Genomic DNA, 24,338 nt, shown 5'->3' with positions numbered 1-24,338 from the left:
GTAAGTAAATATTTGTAATGCACATTACCTGGAGCCATTACCAAAAGTTCTTTCTGCAACTTTCCATCCATTTCTGAGATCAACAACACAGAATTTTGGTCCAAGAGCAAGCCAACCATATTTTGTGTCTCGTAAAATACCGCCTAAGGGTGTTTCTAAACAGAGAACGTTTTGTTAAGATTGGAATAGTATAAGTATTTTAAGATGCCTTGCTTATTTAAATATAAGCCTAACAAAATTGGAAACGAACTTGAGCGTAGCGTATCAAGAGTGATTTCTAACATAATTATGCTTGTGAGTTATGAAGAAAATTTTAATTAGGTTTACCTGCAAAATCGTCTGTAGGTTGTAAAAAACTAAACACCGCAGGTGATAAACTAGTAGTTTTTAAAATAGAAAACACACTGTCTTGAAGCTTCTGCATTTTAATTATTACATTAAGCCTGGGCCCCCCCTTGCTTGTGCACTATTTAAAAAAATATTAAATTGTTATTTTGATTGGAGGTTATACGACACTATTACTGGTACAATTGTTTATTTCAATCATAGTCAAATAAATTTACACTCTTATCTGCATTCTTTGTTATTAGTTTAAAACTAAATAATTTGTTTGATTTTAAAACGGTTTCAGTTTAATGGATCGTTGCCGCAATTTTAAACAACGCTGAATATAGAAATCTGATTAACTCTTTCGGTTTAGTTGAAAAGTTCAAAATTTTTCAGTTTTTAATGATGTCATACCAAAATAAGTATCAATGTCAAGACTTGTCAAGTCGCATGACATTTACTGATGAAGTGCAGCCTTTACTATACAACAAAATATACTGAAAGTAGTCTATGGTTCAAAATCTTATAAGTTTTTTTATAAAAGCACTATATATTTTCCCGTCGTTGCTGCGATTTTAATATTCCTATAATAGTTTGTATCTAAATAGATTAAATTTGAATACTTATTTGTAATCACAATCGGGAACTATACACAAAAAAGGAAGGAATAAAGTTTTAAGACAAATACTCCTTATATGAGTCAAAAAAAATAACAAATTAACTATAATATTATATTTAAAGATGATACAATAGGTATTAATATTAAAAATAAAGTTTAAGATAACATTGAGCGACAATCACAGCTTTTTTCTATTAACTTTAGTAACCGAAACATTAACTATGTTTTTATTACTCTCTTTTTCATGAGGTGTTAGTTTAATCTGCCCTTGAACAATATTTAGCATAGATGTATAAGGACTGTCTGTGCCATTAATTATTTGGCTATCTATTTTATTATTATTATTTCCCGTATCGCTGCGGCTACTAACAATGTCGTAAACAGATTTTTTCATAGACACGTAGGGTTGTTCATTATTTTCCCCAGGCCTAAAGCCATTGTGAGTAATAATTGAATCATTACGTATTAAATTAGCTCCTGCCGATTCATTGTCATTTTGAATCTCTTTAGGATAAGTCGCACTATCTAAAGAACTGTTTCTGGTTACTTTTATGCTATTAGATCTTGAAGAATTTTCCAACGAATGAAGCGTAGAAGAGCTGCCTTTCATGTTATCTAATTCTTTAGAGTAAATCTCTTCACTTTTCTGAAATCTTTGAGCATGAGTAGAAAGGGGTATTTTATTTTGTTGTAGAGATACCGCACTTAGTGAACGGCTTGGGGAGTTTGTAGACATCCTATCGATAGATGGAGCTTGTCTATTTTCTTTTACTCTGTGATTAGCAGCTTCCAAAGATCCGTAAGCGCTGTCTTTGGTTGAGCTGTGTGGTGAGTTATCCTCCTTGACACCGTAGCGTCTTGCAACATTTGCAGGTGCAACTGGTTCTATATTTTGAACATCATAAGAGAGAGGGTTCTTATCAGGGACTCTTTTAACACCTTCAATAACTTCACCAGTTCTGGGATTGATATGTTTTTCCGTGTCGTAGCGTAATGTAACTCGGTGACTTTCATCAATTGGATAAGGTCGCGTATGTTCTTGTAATTCTATGTCACTATCATCATATACGCTGGGGTCACAGGTCTCCTCCTAAAACAAATAATATATGTATTACATTCTTACTTCATACTTTAATGAAAGAAAACTTTCTAGTAGGTTCTACCTCCTCATCTACTTCTTCTATAACGCTGTTTTGGATCCATTCACGTATTCGTTCCTTTTTTGCATGTCTGTCAATTGTGACTTCGATACCATTGTCTCTGAAGTGTTTTAGTAAAATGTTCTTTTCATTTGGGTCACTTCGAAAACTGTACATTGAGGGACAGAGTTCATCAATATCTCCTCCAGCTGAAATAGAGAAAAAATAAATGTTTAAAAGAGCTCTCAAATCATGTAAGAGTAATGAAATTGCATTGTAAGGAAGTTTTAAAAATCCTATTTCATTACTCTGTTAGCATTATGCGTGCTAAATGGTACGTAATTTGGCAAGATTATCAGAGGTGGCAGGAAGTTCGCGCATGGATTATTAATAGCAAAACTCATAAAAAACGACTTCTGTCTCTTGGTGCCTCAAAACTACTACTTTGAAAAAGGGAGTGATAGTGCCTCTTAAACGCACGGGCAAGATCCATCGCAAACTCAATTCAAAATAACTTAATACATATCATATCATTTTAAGCAATACACTTATGGCACGTCAACTAAAATAAGTTAAATTCATTCTAAATATACATTTATTACAATTCCGCAACTCAAGGGCGTAGAGCGGGCAAGAAGAACTGGCAGGAAAATATCCGTCACTATTTTAAATCGCCAAGTTTAAAGTCATATAAATTATTTAAACAGTGAAGAAGGCCTAGTGGTTAGAGACCAGTAGGTCGGCCTAGGTACTAGAGCTTGTGCGAAGAAATGAAAAGAAGGAACTCAAAGCCAATAGTTGGCGAGAGGTGTCACTGTACTACGCTGGAAGATTTTCAATTTCGGAGGCCAAGACACTTTTTGTCTTGTAGAAAGTGTTACTTCTTTACCTTCCTATAATAGTATTATAATAAAAGATTTCGTAAAACCTTACCGACTCTATCCGTGTAACCCTTAGCCATCCACCGGTAGTCATAATATCTAGTTAATTCAGTGAAATTCACAGCTCGTCTGTCAACTCTGGGCTCAATAAATTTCTTAAACATTTTCTGTGCCCGCGATGAAACCATTTTCCATAATTTCGGTTGTCTTCTTAGCGGGTTCGCGCTATTGTACCAGTTGAAGTAGCTGAGAAAGTCATTTTATATTAGTAAAATACTCGCTTTTTGATGATAAGTCAAGAAGGTGATTTAGCCCAATTATGATCAAATGTAATAAATCGTAGAGAGTGCACTTATGTCTATATAGAACAAGTTCACCTTCTATGAAATATTTAAAAAAGGGTTAATACGAACAAATTAAAGAGGCGATAGGTAATGTTCATATAAAATGCAAAATGGAGGTAAATGCTTATTGTTAGAAATCTATAATAATACATAGTAGGAAACTATTCAAGGGAAACGGTAGGAGAACATAAGTGAAAGGTAGATAGCGTGAAACGTTGGTACTTTTAACACAGCGCCATCTGTTAGAATTGTATCAAATAATAAACAAATATTTGCAATAAAATACATAATATTGCGGGTATAGATTGAGATGTAAGCTATCCTATCTTTAAAGTTAGATCAAACTGCACACGGTGTGCAAATTTGATTCATATCGGTTAAGTAGCTTAGGAGTCCATAGCGGACAAACTACGTGACGTAATTTATATGCATAAGATTATAATTATAATTAGATATAGATTAAGAATCATATCTAATTATAATTATCCCTACAAATATTAAAAGAACGTTACCCAAGGTGTGAATAAAATGCCTATACAATATCTTTCATCGCATGCGCTGCGAAAACGAGTGATAATAGAATAAAACATATTCCACAATATTAAAGAACATAACAATATATACAAAAGTAATTGAAACAACAAATGTCCCATCCGAAGCTCGGGTGTTAAAAATAAATAAATTTGGATATGTTTTCTTGCCGAAGTAGGCCTAAAAAAGGGAGTAAATACTCTATTAAAATATTTCTAGTGTTAGAGCTTTTTAATTAGATGCTATTTAATGCAAGCATTGTGTTTGGTATTATGAATAAAGTTATCACACTTCCCATAGATGAAATAAATTACAACAATTAATGTAAACACACCATACATCAATCGACAGCGTGTATTACGAAGATGCTTTGTAAATAAACTTTGCCTTCCGTTCTAATTCGCGTAGACTATAAATAGTTGTAATGATATATGTGACGGGCTATAAGTAACTATTTTACAATATCTGATATATAAGACTGAATAAGTATGTTATATTTAATAATCGTTTGTTTTGAGTTTAACTTTAAAGTATTTTTATTAAAGTTCACCATATCATGTAATGCATGTTTACAATAATGTTACAAGCTATTTCGTTATTTATTACATGCTTATTGGAAATAAAACTTATAATAAATACAAATTTAATAAAAATATTACACGGATGTAAATTAGGTATCAGATATCCACTTAACGTTTTTTTTAAAGTGATCAGCCCACTACCGTATATTTTAAGCTCTGTGATTATATAAGTTCACGATTATAATTATTTGTCATTATATTCTTTACATCTTTTACTAACTGAAGCATATAAAAAGGTTCCAGTACCTTAAATATCTGGGGTCATCAAATGCTGCTTTTTGCCATGGCAAACATCCCGTCAGACATATAAAAATCACTATGCCAAATTGCCAAATGTCGTGGCTGATTAAGGCCCTGCAAATAAACAAATTATCAGAGCTATGCTTGTTATGGTACAAGATAGTAAAAAGTACGTAGTGAACAAGTTTGAGAAAAGTTGAACAACAACGGTCATGAGTTCAATCCCAGCTGTATAACTTTGGATTTTGATTTATCTGTGGTCAATTAACAAACCGGCACGTGTAAGACCTATTAAAAAACAAAATATTTAGGCACTGAACGCTTTAGAAACCTATAAAAACAAACAATTTGAGGTAAAGATAATTAGTGATTCATCGTAGATAGTGATTAATTTTTATTATTATTGTCTATGACGAAAGCCGTTATTATTGTTATAATGTAATTCCCTGTGCCCAATACTTTACAAGATAGGTAGTGTATATTTTTTAATAGAGAAACAAAGTTCCTCCGTCATGAAAGATATTAACTAGTGTCAATAAGGACGTCCGTTTAGACATATAATTGTTTAAAATAATAATAAACAAAGAAACGGAGTAGTAGACAATTACGGTAAATAAATCAATTACTTGTAAGAACTATCCATAGACAAATTCAGTACTTCCGGTGGTGAATACGGCAACCATTCGTTTCTTCTCCTGACAACGGATTGAACCTTCCTCGTCTCACCAAAATCGCATAATTTTATACGGGAGAAGTCTGATTTAAAAATGAGAATGTTATCTAATTTAACATCCCTATGAACTAGGTCTCGTTGGTGGAGATGGTCCAAGGCAGATGCCAGTTGCTTTGTCACTCTCTTGGTATGAATTTCGCCAATGCCTGTATCCAGCATATTCGATGTTAGATCACCTGAAACAGAATATCAAACTATTTTACAATTTATGTAACCATAAGCAATCGTCTTCATTTAAAACGGTTAGCGGTAAATTGTTTAAGCCAAAATGACGTTGTTACGGCTTATCTATCGGATTCATAATTTTATTAATATATTTTACTTTGGATTAGTGAAATTGTAATCATTTGTCTTGGATCGCAAAATTGATTGGTGTGATGTTTTTATAATTGGACTACTTTAAACAATATTTTGAAACAAAGACAAATAGTTAAATGTAACGATATTGAAAAGAATATCAATAAATAACCTAACGGGACTATACCGGCGGGGAATGTATGAATTCTATAAATACGAGTGCCTTTCTAAAATGTCATAATCAAGAGTAGGTTAAACATAATACATATTATTAATTCTGCGATTTATGATATATATTTTTTCAAACACGGCTTGAATTCAAACTATTTTAAGCACTGTCAACAAACTTTAAACTTCTTTTAATCATGCTTATCGTTGTAAGTAATTGTGATAACTTTTTTACATTTCTCTGATATAATTACATTTTAGGAACGAAACATTAGTATGTAGATATATTAAGCTACGTATTGTAATAATCACTGCATACAGATTTATCTATTTAATTTTTATTTTATAACAACACAGCTGTATTATTTAGTTGATTGTATTTATTAATATTAGTGTATGTATTCTGTGATAAATGATTCCATTTATAGGTATATCTTTACTATACTTATTTTTTATTATATATAATTTATGTTAGCTGTAGGATTACAAAATAAATAAATTAAGTATTCGTAACTAGGCTAACACTGTTTTGTAAGCTGAAAACTAACAATCGTGATTTCAATCAGATCTACGATTAAATTTAATGCTCATTTAAACTGATTTTGGCTGCCATCCAACTCGAGAGTCGTAACAATGAATGTGTGGATTTAAAAGATCGTAATTTGAATCACTGTCTGCGACTTCTGGTACTCATTATTATTAATTTTGTTGTGTTATTATCGATGTATGTCTGAGAGAAGCGTTACAGCAAGGTCTGGGTTTAAAATGTAGCTATTTCTAAGACACAATACACGCTTAAACCGTTTTTAGAGAAATTTATGATACATCAAATTGGCCAAGAGATTATTTTCCTTAAATCAGTCCTTGGCTAATCGGGCATTAAATTTTGTTGTAAGGTTCTTTAGATGTTTAAATTTGTATGAACCATACGTTAAAACTTTCAGGACAGCAGTCAGATATTTTTGACTTTGGGGTGAGAGACCAGAGGGCTCAGACAAGAGGCCTTAACAGTAGTGTATGACAACAAATTTTTAGGAGGGAAATCTTAATTAAAAAAATGGTTGTCTGTAATGGTTACGGACGATAGTTTAACGTGACAACGTCATAACAAAACATTGGGAAAATGTTTGCATACTCTTGTGAAAAAATTTAATCATTTGTATTGAATTTCCGTCTATCTTTTGTATGGATACAAAGGACAGAAATGAAATCTACAATTTAATTAAAATGAAATGCAAGTATTTTAATTTTTATTCAGGTTTGCCCCTGTTCTATAAAAAAAAATTAAGCGTCTGTCACAATTGGATTGACTAAACTCTAACTTGTAACTTATTGACAGCAATGATTAATTTTTATCTGCTAATGGATGATAAGTTATATAGTATTTTCCCAACCCTGATTTGGTACCATGATGTCCCTACATTTAAATTCTTACCTAGTGGTGCATACTCTTGACAGAAAACGTAAAATCCAGCTGTTTCAAATGCCACATCGAATGATGTAACTATATTTCTATGTGCGCTTAAGTGTAGACTATAATGGAATTCTCTATAAAAATCACGTATCGAGACATACGGCTTTGGCAATGCCTTTAAAACAATTTCTGTGTCTGATGCTCTGTGTTCTACTAATAGTATTTTCCCGAACCATCCTTCACCAACTATTTGTAATATATCAAACTCTTCAACCAAACACACCTGCAAATAAATTTGTGAGCGTTATATTTTATAAGCAAACCGGTTAGTTTACTTATCTATGTTAACATGAAGAGGTAAAGTTTTTGAGGTTGCAGGGTATCTGTGGACTCCGGAAGCGATTTTGAAAATTCTTTTACCTATGGAAAGCCACATTTGACAAAGCTATTTGTAAGGGTGCCAAACACAAAACGGTCGAACGAAAATGTTTCTTACGAACGCTGCCTAAACGATGAGAGATATGTGATTCTAGAGAACAATTTTTAAAGCTCTATAATGCCTACCCAAAAATTAGCATATACAATTAACTACTACGGCAATATATTGGGTTTTTCATCAATATTTATATGAGTTTTCAAGGTTTTCATGTCAAGATTGCCCGTGAAAGCCGGGGCGCTAGTAGTAATATTACCACACCCTTGTATGTGTCATATTCTAGACCTGGTTGATGTCTTATTGCCTAAAATAATCAATAATTGGAAGGACTTAAGTATCTTAGGTTATTTATAGAATAATACAATCAAATCAAAGTATATTAGATTTGAAAATCACTATCTTAATATAAACTAAATCTTTAACCTCGATTCTTGCATACAATTACTACATCAACGAGTATGGAACGCGGTGTGCCAGGAAGAACATGCAAACTAATAAAAAAGTGAGTTGGTGAATGAATGACAATGTTCGTTATTTTTCTTGAGTTATTGCTGTTCTCGCTTATACTAAAACGCATGACTTATTTTTAACAACGATTTTAATGAGATTAATTGTGTCATAATTTGGAAGTCAGAATCATCATTGTTGACATCCATAAAGAAATAATTAATGTTTATATTCTTTTCGTTTTCTTCTTTTGTCACCCAAATGTCAAATATTATTCTTCTTACTTAAGCTAAATGAGATTGATAGAATGGAGTATGAGTATATTTTTGTATACTTACTTTTTCCAACTCGAATTCTCTTATTTTATGTATTGAGCCTGTTAAGGCTCTCCTGGATCCGTCATTCATCTTTTATTATAGTTTTCTCCTTTTACCAACATTTTACTGAAACAAAAGAAAGCTTATAAAAAAAGTTTATTTATTTATTTTCCACTACATTCCTCTATATTAACAGTTACTATTAATTTGAAGTTAGTCCTTATTCCTTAGCCATAATTTTAGTGTAACAAGCTGGGCTTTTTCCTTATGTAAATTGAGATGCACTTGAGATATACCTTCCGTATTCATTTAAAAATATTGGATTTTTCAGACTTTGTACATTTGCAATAGAACAATGCGTGTTCTAGTACGAAATTGTATTTAAAACAAATTATGAGTTTTATACTGTAAATATTTTAAGAGGCGGATAGACTTTATGTAACAGTAGTAACATTTTAGTTTTTTTATTTTTAAAGTTATACTTCTTTTGGCACTCCAGAGAAAAATGTTGAGAGTAAATTTTTTCGATGCGTGCGCACATCGTTACTAAAAACTGACACCCTGAAATTAGATTTATTCAATTAATAAGCCGTTCAATTAACAGCCTAGCCTTTTATATAAACTGCGCCTTTTAACTAGCGGCCTGAAACATTTTCAGCCGTGGCGTTTGTTAAAACATTTAATAAACTGGCTGTTTAATACTTAGGCGATTCGTAGGATAGTCATTATTTGGCAGACATAAAAAAGGTGAAACATATGACATATTTCTTTTAAAATGAAATTTGCTTAAATTAAATTCACATTATTATTGTCACTAAGTACACCCATGTTCTTTTTCATGAAACTTTGGAAAACACCATCAAAGTTTTGGTTTGCCGACACCATATTGACAGTTTGAAGTTTCGTTTCGAGTTTGAGAGTGGATTTAAATTTAAATTAACAGTCAATTGGCTAGGCAATGAAATTTCATCGATCTGAGTCATTTGACTAGCTGTTTGAACACCTTTCAGGACGTAGTTAAATGGCTAGGCTGTTAATTGAACAGCTAATTAAGCTATTTGGCTGCGACATTGTATAAATGTTTTTTTAAAATAATCTGGACATTAATTATGAATTAATTCTAAGTCTGTATTTCCTGAACATAGGATGTAAATTCGTCCCCATTTCACGGTGTGTTGTTGATTGAATGGTCTTGGATATGAGCCAGATTTTGTGTCTACTACTTCGCTACTGACGTCATATGTGACGTCACTATATAAAACACGAAATATGAAATAGTGCGACAATTTATTACCCGAGAACAACATCGTTCAAAAAATAAAAATGAGATCGGTTCATATATTTTTTAATAAATATATAAGTATTATGTGCTAACTATAAGTATTAAGGAATATAACTAGACTTCAATATATATTTGAGTTCATAATAATTTTTTGGGGACCTCATTTATGAGGGATACCGGTTGGAAGTAGTGTTGGTCTAAGACGATTGCGCATTTATATGACTGCATAAGGTTTTTCTTTACAGGAAAAATATTAGTTGAACAATGATAATGATGATGATGATAAAAATATAAATCTATTATCATTATATATATAATTATAATATAAGTTGTAGTGGATACAATAAATAATTCATTGACCATGTTACACTGTCGTATTAATTTAAAATATAAATAAAAAATATGTATTGAAATTGACAATCTGGGTCTTGTCGATGACATTTGTCTTGCTTCAAAATTTTTAATCTATAGCAATTTCTATGTAGTTATCGCACTGACGCAATTTTTGGATCGGTACAAAAACTCAAGAAATTGGCATCTATAGGTATTGGAAGTCACAGAGTATAGACTAGAACTAGACACCTTCTGACCTAAAGAAGAATTTACGCTTTTGACTAAGTTACTTTTGAGTATGCAGTTACACAAATCATATATACGAAGTGGTATTTAATAGTAATACATCTCAATCGTACATACAAATATTTAAGGAAACAGACACGTATGGCAAGACCAGAAACCAGAAACTATAAACGAACTAAAAAACAAGAAGTCCTCAAAGGTCTGGCTTAGTTTCTTGCCCATAATTATTCTAGTCTTAACTTCCGAGTCATATTCTTCTGAAGGTACACTGCAACGTGATGCCCTGCTAGTGATATCTCTCCACTTTTCGGTATATATATGTATATAATATTCCCTTTGTGCATTTGTTATGGGGAGACCCCTGATAATCTTGACTAGGTTACACCAGCGGATTCGACAATCAGCATTTTTAGGCTATCAGTTTCGCGATATGACCAAAAGAAGTGTAGTGAAATAAAGTTATTTTTTAGTACTATTTATCTAATAAATATTAGTACAAGAAAATAATCAGTATGATGTCTTAGATTAACTTCTCTCAAAGAGTATAAATTAGCGCAAATTTTATATAAATATTTCTATAAATTCCTTACATTCATAGCTACTTATTGTTTCGTTCTAAAATTAGCATGGATTAATGTTCCATCGAATGTTCAATCAAAGTACGGATACAATTTTAGCAGGCTAAATGCAGTTGATTGACGTCGGCGTGCATTAAAACCAATGTACTTTACTAACGTGGTACTAACTAGCAGAGGCGGTCTTATCAATTTACGCCCGAACCCAATAATTAATGTATAATCACAGATCAAGAAACAATCTGAGATAAGACCGTGCAGTCGATGGATCTCCTATCTGCAACCCAATAACCAAACCCTACGAAGACAATCCATTTTTGGATACGGATAGAATGCAATATCTTCGTTCTTTACACTCATGTTTGATAATCAATATAAACCAAATAAAGTAAATATAACCGTACAAATAACATTTAAACATATCAAATGTCTTTTTTAATTATTTTAAAAACTGGTGTAAGTTAAAATCTTAAGATAGGATATTAAGACAAAGCTCTATCCATACCGATCCGACCTACCATGCTGATGATGATAGCCTTTATCGACAGATGGCTGTTACAATTCGTCAATTGGTTATTGGCACACTTTTGTCAATTTTTGGATTTTTGTTTGTCTCAGATGGCCAAAAACGGATTGAGATAGGTTATTAGGTTTGGGCGTGACAGCCTCCAGGCGGCAAGTCTTAACGAGACCCTTTGTTTTTCGTGAAAAGTATATGATGCGAAAGTAGGTCTGCTTGATTGGTTTACATATTTGTCTTGTTACCACATAATGAATTTTTCAATTATGTTTCGACTGAATGAATTAGTTAACTAACTGACTAGTAGGTTAGTTGTATCATAAATTTATTTAGATATAAACTACATAAATAAAAATATTAGATGTTCTGCAAATATTAAAATAAAAACTTCATGTAAAATAGATTCGCTAAAGTAAGAAATACAAAACTACAACATGTTACTTTTAATTAACGATTATAAAACCCAGATATTATTTGTTAACACACAAATATATTTACAATATTCTTACTATGGTATTGGTATGGTGTTATTATATTATAGGGTCCTTTAAGAAAAGAGCGTAGCAATTCTTAAAAGGTCGGCAAAGCATTGCGTACATTCTAGCAATGTCATTGTCATATGTAACATCAGATGAACCTTCCTTCCTTCCATCTTCTTTTTTAACTTATTCATATGACGGTAGTGGTCGTGTTTGATTTGTATACACAATATAAAGTGCTAGTGGTGGCTTTATAAATAATGTATGGGCTAGAAAGTTATTATTAAAAAAAAGCAATTATGAAAATATTTCTCAAATTACGGCGAGAACATGTACTTAAACTTAAACGAAAAATCATTATTTAACATAAATAAATAAAGAGTCTTTCTTCTCTGATGTATAAACATCATGATACGTCGAAGAAGTGCTGCCAAGGATATGTTAAGGATCTAATGTGAAAATTAAGAAGTACATTAACTAAGATAACGTTTCAATCAGGTTATTCCTTTTAATTACAGACAATATACCTAACCTAAGTCGTAATAATAATAATTAACAATTAACAAATTGAAAACTAAAATGAATTTTAAAAGTTTAGTTTGTGCTTTTCCTCGCTGTATTGAGATACATATTCGTATAGGTACGTTGAGCGAAGAAAGCACCGCTCTGATATTTAAAACACCCAAGTACTTATAAAAATAATCCTTTAATACGAGTTAGTATGATAAATTATAAAACTTAAACTACTAAGTATTTTTTGTACAGAGAGAATTTAAAATTACGTCGCTTAACTTCCTTGGATTTAATTTATTTAATTAACTAATCGATACACCTAAGTTTTCGCAAAAAGATTGTGTCTTTTCAACGCATGCTGCGTTTCTGATTGATATTTTAACATTGATGCCAAAAATGCAATATACCTATATAATAAAAGCTTGAGAAAACAAAATAGAATGATTTTGAAAGATTTTAATGTGTATTAATAAATAGTAAATTTGAAAATTGCAAAATATATATTACCTAATAAATAAATAATATTTGTATTTGTTTAATATTAAATCTGCTTGGTAGTAAGTACATAGATAGTATGTATTAAGGTAATGTAACTTCATAGTAATGTTTATTAACAAATTATGTTTCTGTAATATCCATTACTAAAACAAATTAAAAAATGTATCAAAGTAAGATATGATTTAATAGCTTAAATGCAAAACGCATACAAACATAATATTGTACGTCTTTGTGCAAGTGTTATAAAACTAAGTGTCCAAAAAGATATTATTTGTTTACCTTTCCTACTAAATAAAATAGTAAGTGTTTTATTGTCACAATAACACTAATTATTCGTAACACATAATCACATTTTCACTATAGCATATATTTGGCGATATTTCTAGGTCAAAGCAGAAGATCGAGCCGCGATCGTCTCACAACTGGCTGCGCGTGCGCTTCTACGCCCGGCCAGTTATTTTGGTGCTAGGGTTCATACAAAAATTATTTTACAACCAAAATGTAACGAACAACGACCTCTTATTTATTTCCACTTCCTTTATGAGACACTTTTTAATAGGTATGGAGGACGGGTTATGCGGTAGACACTGCCGACGAAAAGGTAAGCCTTTTTGTTTAAAAATAAATATTAATATACCTACCCATTGATGTTAATATACATTAAATAATCATTCAGTAATCAAATAAGTATCAAAGTAATCATCCCAGTTAGAAAGTATGTAAATAAGTTCATTCTTTAAAAAAGTCTTTATAACTAAATTATTATGGTAATAGATGGCTAGTTGTCGTAAACAATTGAAACATTTATGTTAACCAAACTAAGTCATCTTAAATGTATAACTATCATAATGCATTCAATATATCAAAGATACCGATCCATTATTTAGTACAATGTTTTAAAAATTGCTATAAAAGATTATCGGTAAAAGCGTAGCCAACTTTAATCATTAGCCAGATCATACACACTTTGTACTCAATAGTTTGTATCTGGTGGACCATCTACGGCTAACTTATTTGACATTGTCATGATTGATAGTTGACAAAGTAATTGTCAGCCGTCGACATCAGGCGCCAACTGTAAATGTGAATCTGACTGCTGACAATCAAAATTTCAAGTGTTTTGGTGATAAATAAATATTACGAGTTTCATTATTATGTTCTGAAACATACAAGTTTAAATTGCTTTTATATTTTTGTTGTTTGGTTAACATTAACTTAACTTGGTTATTAACATTATCCCGTGTATAGTTTTTTCTTTCCATCGGTTTTTTTCTATATTTATTACCATACTGTGAATAACAATTCCGGTAAGTAGTTAGAGGTTAATAATATTTATTTGTACAATATGTTTGTCTAATAGAATGAGATCAGTATTATATATCGGTTTATTTTAGACTTTAACGTTTATGTCGATCCCGAGATTTATTTTTCCTATTTATTATAATGTACACATATTATATATTTTGAATTTTGTAAATCTAAATATTATTACGATGGCGTTTCCAAATCCACTCACTTTTTCAAGGAAGGTAAGAGATTACATATTTCGGTTACGTTTTTATTTCTTAAAACTATTACCAAATCATTGGTCTGTTAAGATATAACCATTACCGATCTTAAATTAAGTTACTGTGAGTTTATTTAGTTACTATGTAAACCTATCTTATTAATATGAATACCAATACTTTGTTTTACAAACAGTTTGATGAGTGATATATGCCCTTCCTGCTCTTCTAGAAACATTTTATAATCGTTTTCTCAGTAAAATTAAGGAAAAACATGGTGCAAAACTACCTTGTTCAGTTAAGTTATATTTATGACTTTTATAACTTAGTATTGCATACTAAGTTGTAAAAACATAAAATGTATGTCTTCATCTTAAATCCTGGTATGGTTTAAATACTTATGAGCTAATTATTAGTGTCTTTTATACATATATATGATATATTGAAATATATCATGGGGATGTATAAAAGACACTAATAATAGTTTTATATATAAGTTATAAAAAATAGAAAATGAAGTTAAGTTGCTATTAGTATGCCATCTATATATTTATATAATACTAGCGGTTTCGACAGACGTTGTCCTGTCTACACGTCTTTAATTGCAAAATTTCAATTTTTAATAAGCCATTTTGATGAAAATTATTATTCAAATGTTATGACAATATCTAACGATCCAGCACTTTTTTTAAATTTCGGACAGACTAAAATTAAAATTCGAATATTATTTAAAATTTGACACTGCGATGGTAGCGCCGTCTGTCGGATCCAATGTAAAACATTCCAAAATCAACAACAACTAATAAATTGAAAATTAATTAAAAAAACATTGTCCAGCGGACAAAATTGTGAATCTAAACCATTCCCAGATCTCCTTGAACACACACAAAAAATTTCGTCTAAATCGGTCCAGTCGTTTAGGAGGAGTTCAGTCACATACACACGCACACAAGAAATATATATATTAAGCTAATATTTTCCATAAACCTATATTTCAAAGCATGTTTCTAACATTGTTGAATTCCATTAGCACACAATAATGAGTGTAATCATCTCAAACTGTCAGTATGATATACTAATGTAAGCTCTATGGCTCTATTATGTGTTCACAACTGGCATGTTGTGATTTTAAAGTGCTTTTGTACAATGGAAATTAATGTGAATTGCATGTGGTATCTTATGACACTGATGCATTTAAACAAATATTATTGAATAACTCTGTCAAATTCTTTGATACTGATAACTATTTCTCATAGAAAGATGAACATATTACTACTTATAATAAAAATATAAGATTATCATAATTTTATTTTTTTTCGAATTATACGTGTCTTTTTGTAGTAGGTTTTATTAAGAAATGTATATATATAGGACATTATTAATTTGAAGTGAAATGCATAAGGGTAAAATTTTTATGGAACACCACAAAGATGTGCAGCGGTTTTGTCGAATAAAAGGTAGAGAGCTAATTAGAGAGGATGTGAAAGGGAGTTTGATAAAAAAATATGTGCTATTGTTAATGTATTCGTTTTGTACTTACATATTAGAACTTTAGATGGAAATTCAAGACATCTTTATACTTTAAAAATAATTTAAACTTTATATAACCATACTTTTTACGAATCCTATTCTCCTCAATATTTTTTATACTAATTCAATTTATATCAGATGTAAAATTTCAGTTTGACAGCTTTGTCTTATCAAATTGCATACTAAACGAAACGGGTTCTCAGCTCTTATGGATTGAAATTTGCAAAGCGTAAATATAATCAATTTATTTGTAATGAATAATTAGTTGAAGTTTAAATTGCTAGACTTGATTCCGTTATATTGAAGAGTTCGGGAATTAATTAACGAGACTGATTTCAATCATGGAGACAGAAGCTCTATTCCAATTAGCTGGCGTTTGATAAAGAGCGTTAATTATAGACGTGTGCTGGGTGTATGTTTAGGCTTTGTTTTACTTTAAACAGTTGGATAAAATATGATATAGTGGAGCTTTAGGAGTCGTGCTTTCGTGTCCGAAAAGAGGAATAGGAATTTTTAAAGACAAACATAGGGCTAGACTTTTTTGCACGTCAGGCCTGCTATATAGCAGGTATGGGCAACTTTTGATATTTTGAGGATCAAACTTAAGCGTTTAAAAGTACTTAGTACATTTTAAAGTAGTGATATCTTCTTCGATAGATATAAGACATGAAATAATACGACCATGTCATTATAATTTAATCGTTAAATTTGCAATTGCTAGAAACTACGAAAGTTAAATACACCGAAATCAATGAGACACCTGAGCTTGGATTTGGATAACTAATCCATCGATATTTGGATTAATTCTACTGATACAAAGACGTAAAGAATTTTCCAAATTATCGTCAGTCTTGTACGATGTGTTTTAATAATTAATTTAACTAAAACACGAATATAAAGGGATATAAACGAAGATAATCGAAAATATACGAATACGTTACGGATATTTCGGGTACTTTCATAAAATAATAGTATAAAAAAAGTTGGGCTTAAAATTCCGCACCCCTAATGTAGTACCTGCTAAATACGTAAATTTAAAAAAACAACTCTGGTATAACAACATCGTCCATAGTCCATAGTTTTTATTGATTTTTATTCAGATTTTACCTCTAAAATGAAGTACAGTAGAAGTATTTTATTGAAATAACCATCACATACTCTTTATCGTGACGAAGCCTGGCCCTAAGGCGGCGATATCCCATTTTATATGGGAAGTAGCGAACAATCCATCGTATCCCCTATTATGTCCGTTAGCTAGATGCACGCCCGCGGCCCTCGTTCGGTACTAGACGACGATTTAATTAAAGTATTGTGCGCTGGCCGCCATTAACGTGCAGTGAGTTAAGGCAACGATCATTCTAACTTTAATGTTATTTGCCTACTACATACGGGATTTTTTCTTTTTACCTTCAAAAAAAGTTTGTATTTATTATTTACTTTACGTAACTTTTTGAATTCAACCATAGTTTTCAAAAGTGAATTAACTCTTTTTGTTCTTGGCGATGCTTTGTTGTTACCTTCATTCAGGATAAGTTCACCAAAAGCGAAAGCGTTGTGAAAAAGATTTCATGGCCTAATAAGGAGAAAAAAAAGTAGAAAGTTCAGCTACTCGCTTTGCTCCTTTCATTATCTGATGTTATGAAGATATTGTTCTCATAAATATTGATGAATTCTAACTTCTAGATATTTGGTGATCTGAAAAGTTCGTAGGCCGACACCTAGATGGCGCTAGTAATAAATTTGTATAGACTAGACTTTTAATTAGCCCTACCCTCCAAAAGACATTCGTATAAATTTGACAACTGTCGTAGTATTATAGAAGGAACTTTATTTATTTATTCCACTACATTATTCTACCTTAACTAATTATATAATAATAGAACGCCAAAAAAAATTGTTTTTAAAAAATGGGAAAAAAATAATATTTCGTGTGTTGATAAACTATTGCATGCCTCTTAAAATGACGGTATTTACATTAAACCGGTGAAGAATGCTAAATTATAATTAATTATTCTGAACTTTCAAACTTCGCTTTAAGTGTAAAGTTCATAAGGGATTATACGCCTTTATTATGCAGGGCTCTTTGGTTTCGGCTACACTGCCTCATCAATTAAGGTATCGCTCGGGCGCATCTTCAATCCTAGACTGCCACAATGGGGTATAATGAGTTAAGGAACATTCTATATTAAAGTAACGGTTACAATGGTGTAAGGTAGAATATTTATAGGATCTTTTGGCGTAGTTGTCTTGTATTGAATGAAGAAACTCAAGTTTTGATAGTTTCTCACATCTCGTGTTTGGGTATTTTCTATAAAGATATGCAATTTAAAGTTTTATTTCATCTAACAAAAAAATTTGATTACATCATTAGTCACAAAATCCCTGTTGTAACATCGATGTGAGCTACGTACTTTTGTAAAAAATATTGCACATTACATATTGCTAGCAATTAATATTTTTATTTTATATACCTTATTTTTAGATAATTTCATACCACGTACATAACTAACCTACTCTTAATTTTCTCACTAAGTGAATGTAATTCTTTGAAAAATAAAGTACCTTTTAATCGAACTAAACCTTTCTAAACGTGTCAGCAGCGTAAAACCTATGCCTAGTTCAATACCATTAAATATCTCAAGTGTATAAACAAAATTAATTAGTAAAACACGTTTTATAAAAGTTCAATTAATGTAACACCGATTAAATTAATTCAGTTCGAAAGCCTGAGAATGGTTGGTCGGAATCTAGTTTTAGATTCACGGGATATTGCTAATGAGATGTAATTAAAGGGTCGAGATAGCGTCCGCATAATATTAATATTAAATAACCATAACCAAGTATTTTGATTATTAAAGTTGATTTTTGTTGCATTCGTTATTATGTTAATTATTTGTGTATGAATTTAATAAGTTAATTTGTAAACACTATTTATAGTTTTGGATCTGAATTAGATTTAGTTTATTGGTTATAAAATGTTTGTGCTATACGAAGTGTATTCGCGTATAATAAGTATTTTTGAAAAAGAGTAAAAACCACATCATTCGAAATTAAGTCATACCAATATATTGGCGCAAATAAATGACCAAATTCTTTCTCTATTTTCCTGTATTTTATATATTTAGTATAAGGGGGCAAACGAGCCTACGAGACGCTCGAAAATGGTAGATATCGGGTCAAGACATCTGGTCTTTTAGGGAGAAGTTTGCTCTTTCTTTAAACAATTGGAGGTCATGTGGAACATGGTATAATGGTGGCAGCTCCTTTTTTTCCTTTCCACAAACTTTTTTAAAACAGAAAACTTGGCGATTAAATAGAGTGGCAGACTGTGTATTACCAGTTACTCCGTTCGTCCGTTCGTTCTACGCCTTTGAGACTGGTCTAGTAGTGCCAGTATTTATTTAACATTGAATTTGAATTAGTGGTACGCGTTCTCATACCGTCATCAATCTGGCATTGAATTTCATGTAGGCACCATTCTTGAGATATCTTAATACCTATAGAGATAATTATATTACTTTAACTAACAGTCAGAGCCAAATCTTTCGTGTGTCAAAATCCAATACAAAGCCAAAAACATACCCTAACTCACTGCACTCCTGCAAAGAAATATCCATTGATCCCGACGAACAAGTTCAGATTCAAACGTTGAGTACAAGTTTCTTATACAAATAAATAGCTATCGACAAGCTTAAGTGTCGATGGACATGTCGTAGTTCCTTTTCTGGTAAGCGCATTAAATCCAGGTTTAATTTTATTGCCACACGTAGGTACTGTTTAGTAGGCGTTTAGAGAGAAAAAGGCTTTTGTTTTAGCGAGTTATTTTAAGTGGGTAATAAATAGGAACTATTAACTAACTAATACCTAGGAACATGTGTAAATGAATCAAGGTTTGATTGATTTTCAAATCTTTATAAACCCCGATTTTAATTCAATTCAATATAATGATTATTATGTTGCACAAAAAATTAATAGTGCTACATATCTAGTATACATCAATTTCCTGGAATGTAACAAACTTATAACGTTTTTATTATTAATAAAAAATCTAGAATTATAAAGAACACATAAAAATCAAACGAATTGTAAACCTTTTTAAAGGTCACACAATTCAGATTAATACAGCTTGCATATAAATAATAAAATATGCGCTTAATTTTTTAAGCTTTGATTTCTTACTTCCTGTATTAATTGTTTCGGGTTAATTTTGGCAAATCTAAATTCCAAAGTATTTATTATTTTGGGCCAGGAGTCAATTGACTAGGCTGGTCAAGTGCTTACCGCCGCTCATGGGCACCTGCAACATAATTAAGATTGCATGGCCGTTTTTAAGCTAGGGCTCTCTTCTCTCTTTTATTTAAAGTTTTAATGTCCGATTTAGGGACGCCGGAAATAATACAACATACATGGTATTTGTTGTAATTTTGATTGCTTAAAGACATATTTAAAGTTTGTTCAGACACACTGGCCCCTTCCCATCTACATGGACCCGACAACAGAGCTGGTACGGCTTGTGATGCGGATAAAAAGCTAAAACCTGCAAATACAGGGGTTAGGCTGAGAAATTGATTTTGTCCCATTCGGTGTCGAGGCCCTTAGTCCTTGGGGTCCTAGCGCTATAAGGCTTGTTACGGAAATATCAAAAAGGATAGTCGACATCATAGGAGACCGAAGAGCTACCACGGACAAATAAGTAGTCTAGCTTTTCAAAAGTTATCTTACGCTACCAGTATCTTCGGAACCTTGCATAAAGGGACTCCTTTTAATAAAATAATATATTTTAGTTATTACATTTGAAGGTTAGTTTTTATATTTGTGATAATTGCTGATTAAAGTTTTATTATTATATCATATAATAGTATATGACTACTGGAATGGTCCGCTTTTGGTATACTATCAAATACAAATAGTAAACTATATATGCGTTGTTTACCTTGTAACACGATCGTAAAATTTAAAATTCTGATCGTGAAGCTCAAAGCAGGACTTGTTGGGAATGCTTACTATTTCCTATCAATATAATATCACAGTAGCGTAGTTTGACCTCGCGGGCTCTCAAAATTCGTAGGGCTAATTAAAAGTCATTTTAATACTAGTACCGCCATCTGTGCATTAATAAGTATATTTTTTAAAGAAGAGAAAGCAACTATTATTATCTTTGTCCTAGTTTATATAAAATTTACTATGTTTTTAACACTTGTGAGTGATGATGATGATGAGTCATCCTAACTCCTAAGTGTCGATTTTTTTTTATATTATTGTTAAAGTCGTAGATAAAGCTGTGTAGCGTGCAAATAATAATCAGAATGAATTGGTATATATAAGTTTTCTCAATTCGGGGCCTTATATCGCCATGGCCGTGGCTACATCCCTGCCTCCCATGTTCTCACGAGTGGCTTGTAGTGTCCTAACACGGATTTTAATCGCGACACAACGTCATTGCTGATTTATCTTACGATGCGCGGGACCAGCGATTTCCCATTTCTGAATTACTGATTTTGCTATTATCAAATGCGCATTTCAATCTGTGACCTCGATTTGGAAGATCCTATTGTCTATCTTAGATGTATCTTCTCAACTTTCTGCGATGTTTCAGTGTATGAAAATGTATCGTAACTTTAAGACATTTATGTACACTTATCTTCAGAAATACATTTATGTAATGAGTCTTTTTCGAGGATCGGGGTTGAGGACCGTGGTTAATAAGAACTACGTGTATTAGTTAGGCTGAATTTCTTTTTAATAAAAATAAAATACAATATGTTTATTTTGGAATATAAGATACAGGTATGATTTCATTCCTCACCATTTAATTTGTATGGGCATCCCTACTTATCGGCAAAGATGACAGAGAGAGGCCGAGAAAAAACACGGACGTAAAAAACTTTAAAAGTTTTTTTTAAAATAGTAAATCATCAAACAACACTTATTTTTAAAAAAATATTGCGAATTAATTAAAAGTAGCCTGCCTAGCACTAGTCCCAGACCCTTTTATCAACTAGATAATCGTTAACTTTATGGTAAGCCTTTCACACAGCTTTTCGTTAATACATTACTTAAATTTATTAAAGGGCAAAGATAAAAGAGCCTCTGGGACTTAGTTAAAGAAAAGTATCCCTTTTCCCAAAAAAGAAAGTACACTTCATTACTCGCTTTAATGTCCAATACACTTTTCCGTATGGGAGTCAGATTTACGCTTAAGTCTAGTTTTTGAATCACTTTTTCCTTCATAAATGTAATGGGGGAATGCTTAACCCATAATTTTATTTATTTTACAATACAAACACAACTCGTAAGATAAGTGTTGTTATAAATTCCTTCGTTAGTTAATTATTGAATTAAAAACGACTATAATTTTATCAACTTGACATAAATTGCTTTTGAATAAATAGCAGGTTGATACTAATTTAATTCTATCGGGATACTAATTTGTGTAGCAAGATTTGCGAGTAAATGTTGTCGTCAGCTGTTCTCACGCGGCCTCGAGCCAGTGGGCACGGCGGCCACGCCTATACAATATGCCTATCGTGTATGGCTGTCAAGAAAACATTATCCATTGTTTTGAAAATCCGATGTTTGTTTACGTCGAGGGAGCGTTGAGAGGATTTATTAACGTCTTCATATTTTTAAAGGATATGCTTTCTCTTCTTTTGATAGTTATTATCCTCATTTCGATTCCTGGCTATAATCAATGTTTAGTTCTTTAAATTGATCTTGAGCACTGGCGCAACTAAATGTTTAAGGTTAGTAGGCAGAGTAGTCAGATTATATTCTATTACATGAAAATGTGCAAAGAAATAAACAGATGTCTCTCGAACCCAGATGCATTAAAAGATAATCAAGCCTTTAAAAAAATACAACCTTGGAACATGTTTTTTTGTGTAAGAGTAGAGTAACATCTGATGTTAAGTGATATCGCCGCCCATGGACACTTACATTTCCAGGAGGCTCGCAAGTGTGTTGCCGGCCTTTTTTATACAAACGGGCAAGAGGCTCATCTATGGCTCTATGGCTCATATATGTATTCTAATAATCAAATGAAGATTTAGGTGATTTATCGTTGGCCCATACGTTCGTCAAATTACAAGACGATCTTAATATGGCCGCCTCCCGGCCTTTCAATAAAGCATCGCGGATTGTAATTACACTTCGAACAAACTTGCTTGAAGCGAATTTTCTATACCACCACAGTGTGTTTACCTTATGATTTTATCTTGTATAGAGTTATTGTTTTGAACGGTTATATTTCCAGTTCTTAAGCGGTATTGGATCTGTAACTCTTATAGTAAACGTTTTGTGAGGGTACTTTAAAAATATTACCCTATACATGTAGGGTAGACGAAGAGGTACGTATTCTATGCTCTGCGTTTGCTTTTTCGTTCGTGATTATAAATAAAACAATTTATATTTGTTATGTTTATTATTGGCTTGTATAAAACACCGTGAACGAGGATAGTTACACGTCAAATCTAGAACTTTTTTTAAGTTGATTCAAAATAAAAGCCGGTGACTTACCGGCACTGTGTCCCTTTGCCCCTCTATGCTATAAAAAATATAGCAACATCAGTGATGTAAATTACATTACAGAAGTATTTAAACTTAGCTTCAATTTATAAGTAAGCATATTTTAGATATACATATATTTGTACTTACATAGTCTAATATCACAATTCTTAACTATATTTCTATCTACTGTGCGGACAATATGGAGTTTGTAGAGTGGGATTGTTTAGATACTAGAATTATTAATACGTTTTGTAGATTTGATTATAGGTGTCGATGAAAATTGTTCATGCTTATTTAAATATTAAGTACTGTTTGAATTCGTGTCATTTTGCAATGCTTTCAAATTATGTTCGTTTTTGACATGTTTTATATGACAAAGGATATCGCGGCCTTATCCCTTGGCGTTGCGTAGAGATGTGACGTCACTCTGCATCTTCTACCGCATTTACCGCGCGTACCAATTAATTAAACATAACCTCTGGCTTTGAAAGTGACCTTGCGCAGTTTGCCCCCTGTTCTATAAAATAAAAATATGGTGGTGTTGGTGTATCTGTACTTACGTATGTGTTTATGTGTACGTTTGTAGAAGAAAGTATGTGTGACTATTTGCTTAATACATTATTATGTATATAATTTTTGTAGGAGGCCTTTGTTTTATTAAAAATGTCAAATTGAGAGAATAATTAATTATACTGAACACAAATTCTGTTTATGAGGCGTAACTAGAAAAGTTATTACTAGGATTAAGTTCGACTTGATTTATACGAGATTTCATAAATAAAAAAATGTATATAGTTTTCCCAACACTAGGATGTGTATGGGCAGCGAGCAGCATTTAACATATGAATGATGTTACTTGACATAATAAATTCTACAA

The 24,338-nt window shown here is 31.7% G+C and overlaps 3 protein-coding genes across 6 annotated transcripts in view; 1 reads left to right on the top strand and 2 right to left on the bottom strand.

Annotated features, from left to right (window-relative positions):
• The window catches only part of LOC111003021 (protein ELYS), a 33,297-nt gene extending 32,589 nt beyond the window's left edge, over positions 1 to 708 (bottom strand). For all 4 annotated transcript variants that reach the window (XM_022273360.2, XM_022273362.2, XM_022273361.2 and 1 more), the window contains exons 1-2: positions 328 to 708; positions 29 to 155 (exon numbers count right to left, since the gene is read on the bottom strand). In XM_022273360.2, the coding sequence (XP_022129052.2) occupies positions 29 to 155; positions 328 to 424 (224 nt within the window). In that variant the 5' untranslated portion in view covers positions 425 to 708. The remainder of the gene's footprint in view (positions 1 to 28; positions 156 to 327) is intronic.
• A 336-nt stretch (positions 709 to 1,044) lies between these two features.
• LOC111003038 (serine/threonine-protein kinase meng-po) lies at positions 1,045 to 13,360 on the bottom strand. The gene is made up of 8 exons (XM_022273387.2): positions 13,200 to 13,360; positions 8,496 to 8,600; positions 7,296 to 7,557; positions 5,289 to 5,571; positions 4,669 to 4,776; positions 3,019 to 3,212; positions 2,110 to 2,294; positions 1,045 to 2,036 (listed from the first exon to the last, which is right to left on the bottom strand). The coding sequence occupies exons 2-8, from the start codon at positions 8,562 to 8,564 to the stop codon at positions 1,125 to 1,127; spliced, it is 2,013 nt and encodes a 670-aa protein (XP_022129079.2). The 5' UTR covers positions 8,565 to 8,600; positions 13,200 to 13,360; the 3' UTR covers positions 1,045 to 1,124.
• Positions 13,361 to 14,064: 704 nt separating this feature from the next.
• Positions 14,065 to 24,338, top strand: part of LOC111003040 (protein N-terminal asparagine amidohydrolase) — a 75,080-nt gene continuing 64,806 nt past the window's right edge. The window contains exon 1 of the mRNA XM_022273390.2: positions 14,065 to 14,227. The gene's annotated coding sequence lies outside the window, so the exon portion shown is untranslated. The remainder of the gene's footprint in view (positions 14,228 to 24,338) is intronic.

Source organism: Pieris rapae, chromosome 4 (assembly GCF_905147795.1).
Source record: "Pieris rapae chromosome 4, ilPieRapa1.1, whole genome shotgun sequence".
Taxonomy (NCBI): domain Eukaryota; kingdom Metazoa; phylum Arthropoda; class Insecta; order Lepidoptera; family Pieridae; genus Pieris; species Pieris rapae.
Note: the sequence above shows the minus strand (reverse complement) of the source record. Positions and strands in the feature narration are given on the sequence as shown.

Bases quoted from the DNA above. Each gene is read 5' to 3' on its own strand.
- LOC111003038 (XM_022273387.2), bottom strand. From the start codon at position 8,564: ATGAATGACGGATCCAGGAGAGCCTTAACAGGCTCAATACATAAAATA. The intron at 3,213-4,668 runs GTACTGGAACCT...TGACTTTCTCAG, and splicing joins GATGACCCCAGATATTTAAG to CTACTTCAACTGGTACAATA. The intron at 2,037-2,109 runs GTAGAACCTACT...TATTTGTTTTAG, and splicing joins TAGAAGAAGTAGATGAGGAG to GAGGAGACCTGTGACCCCAG.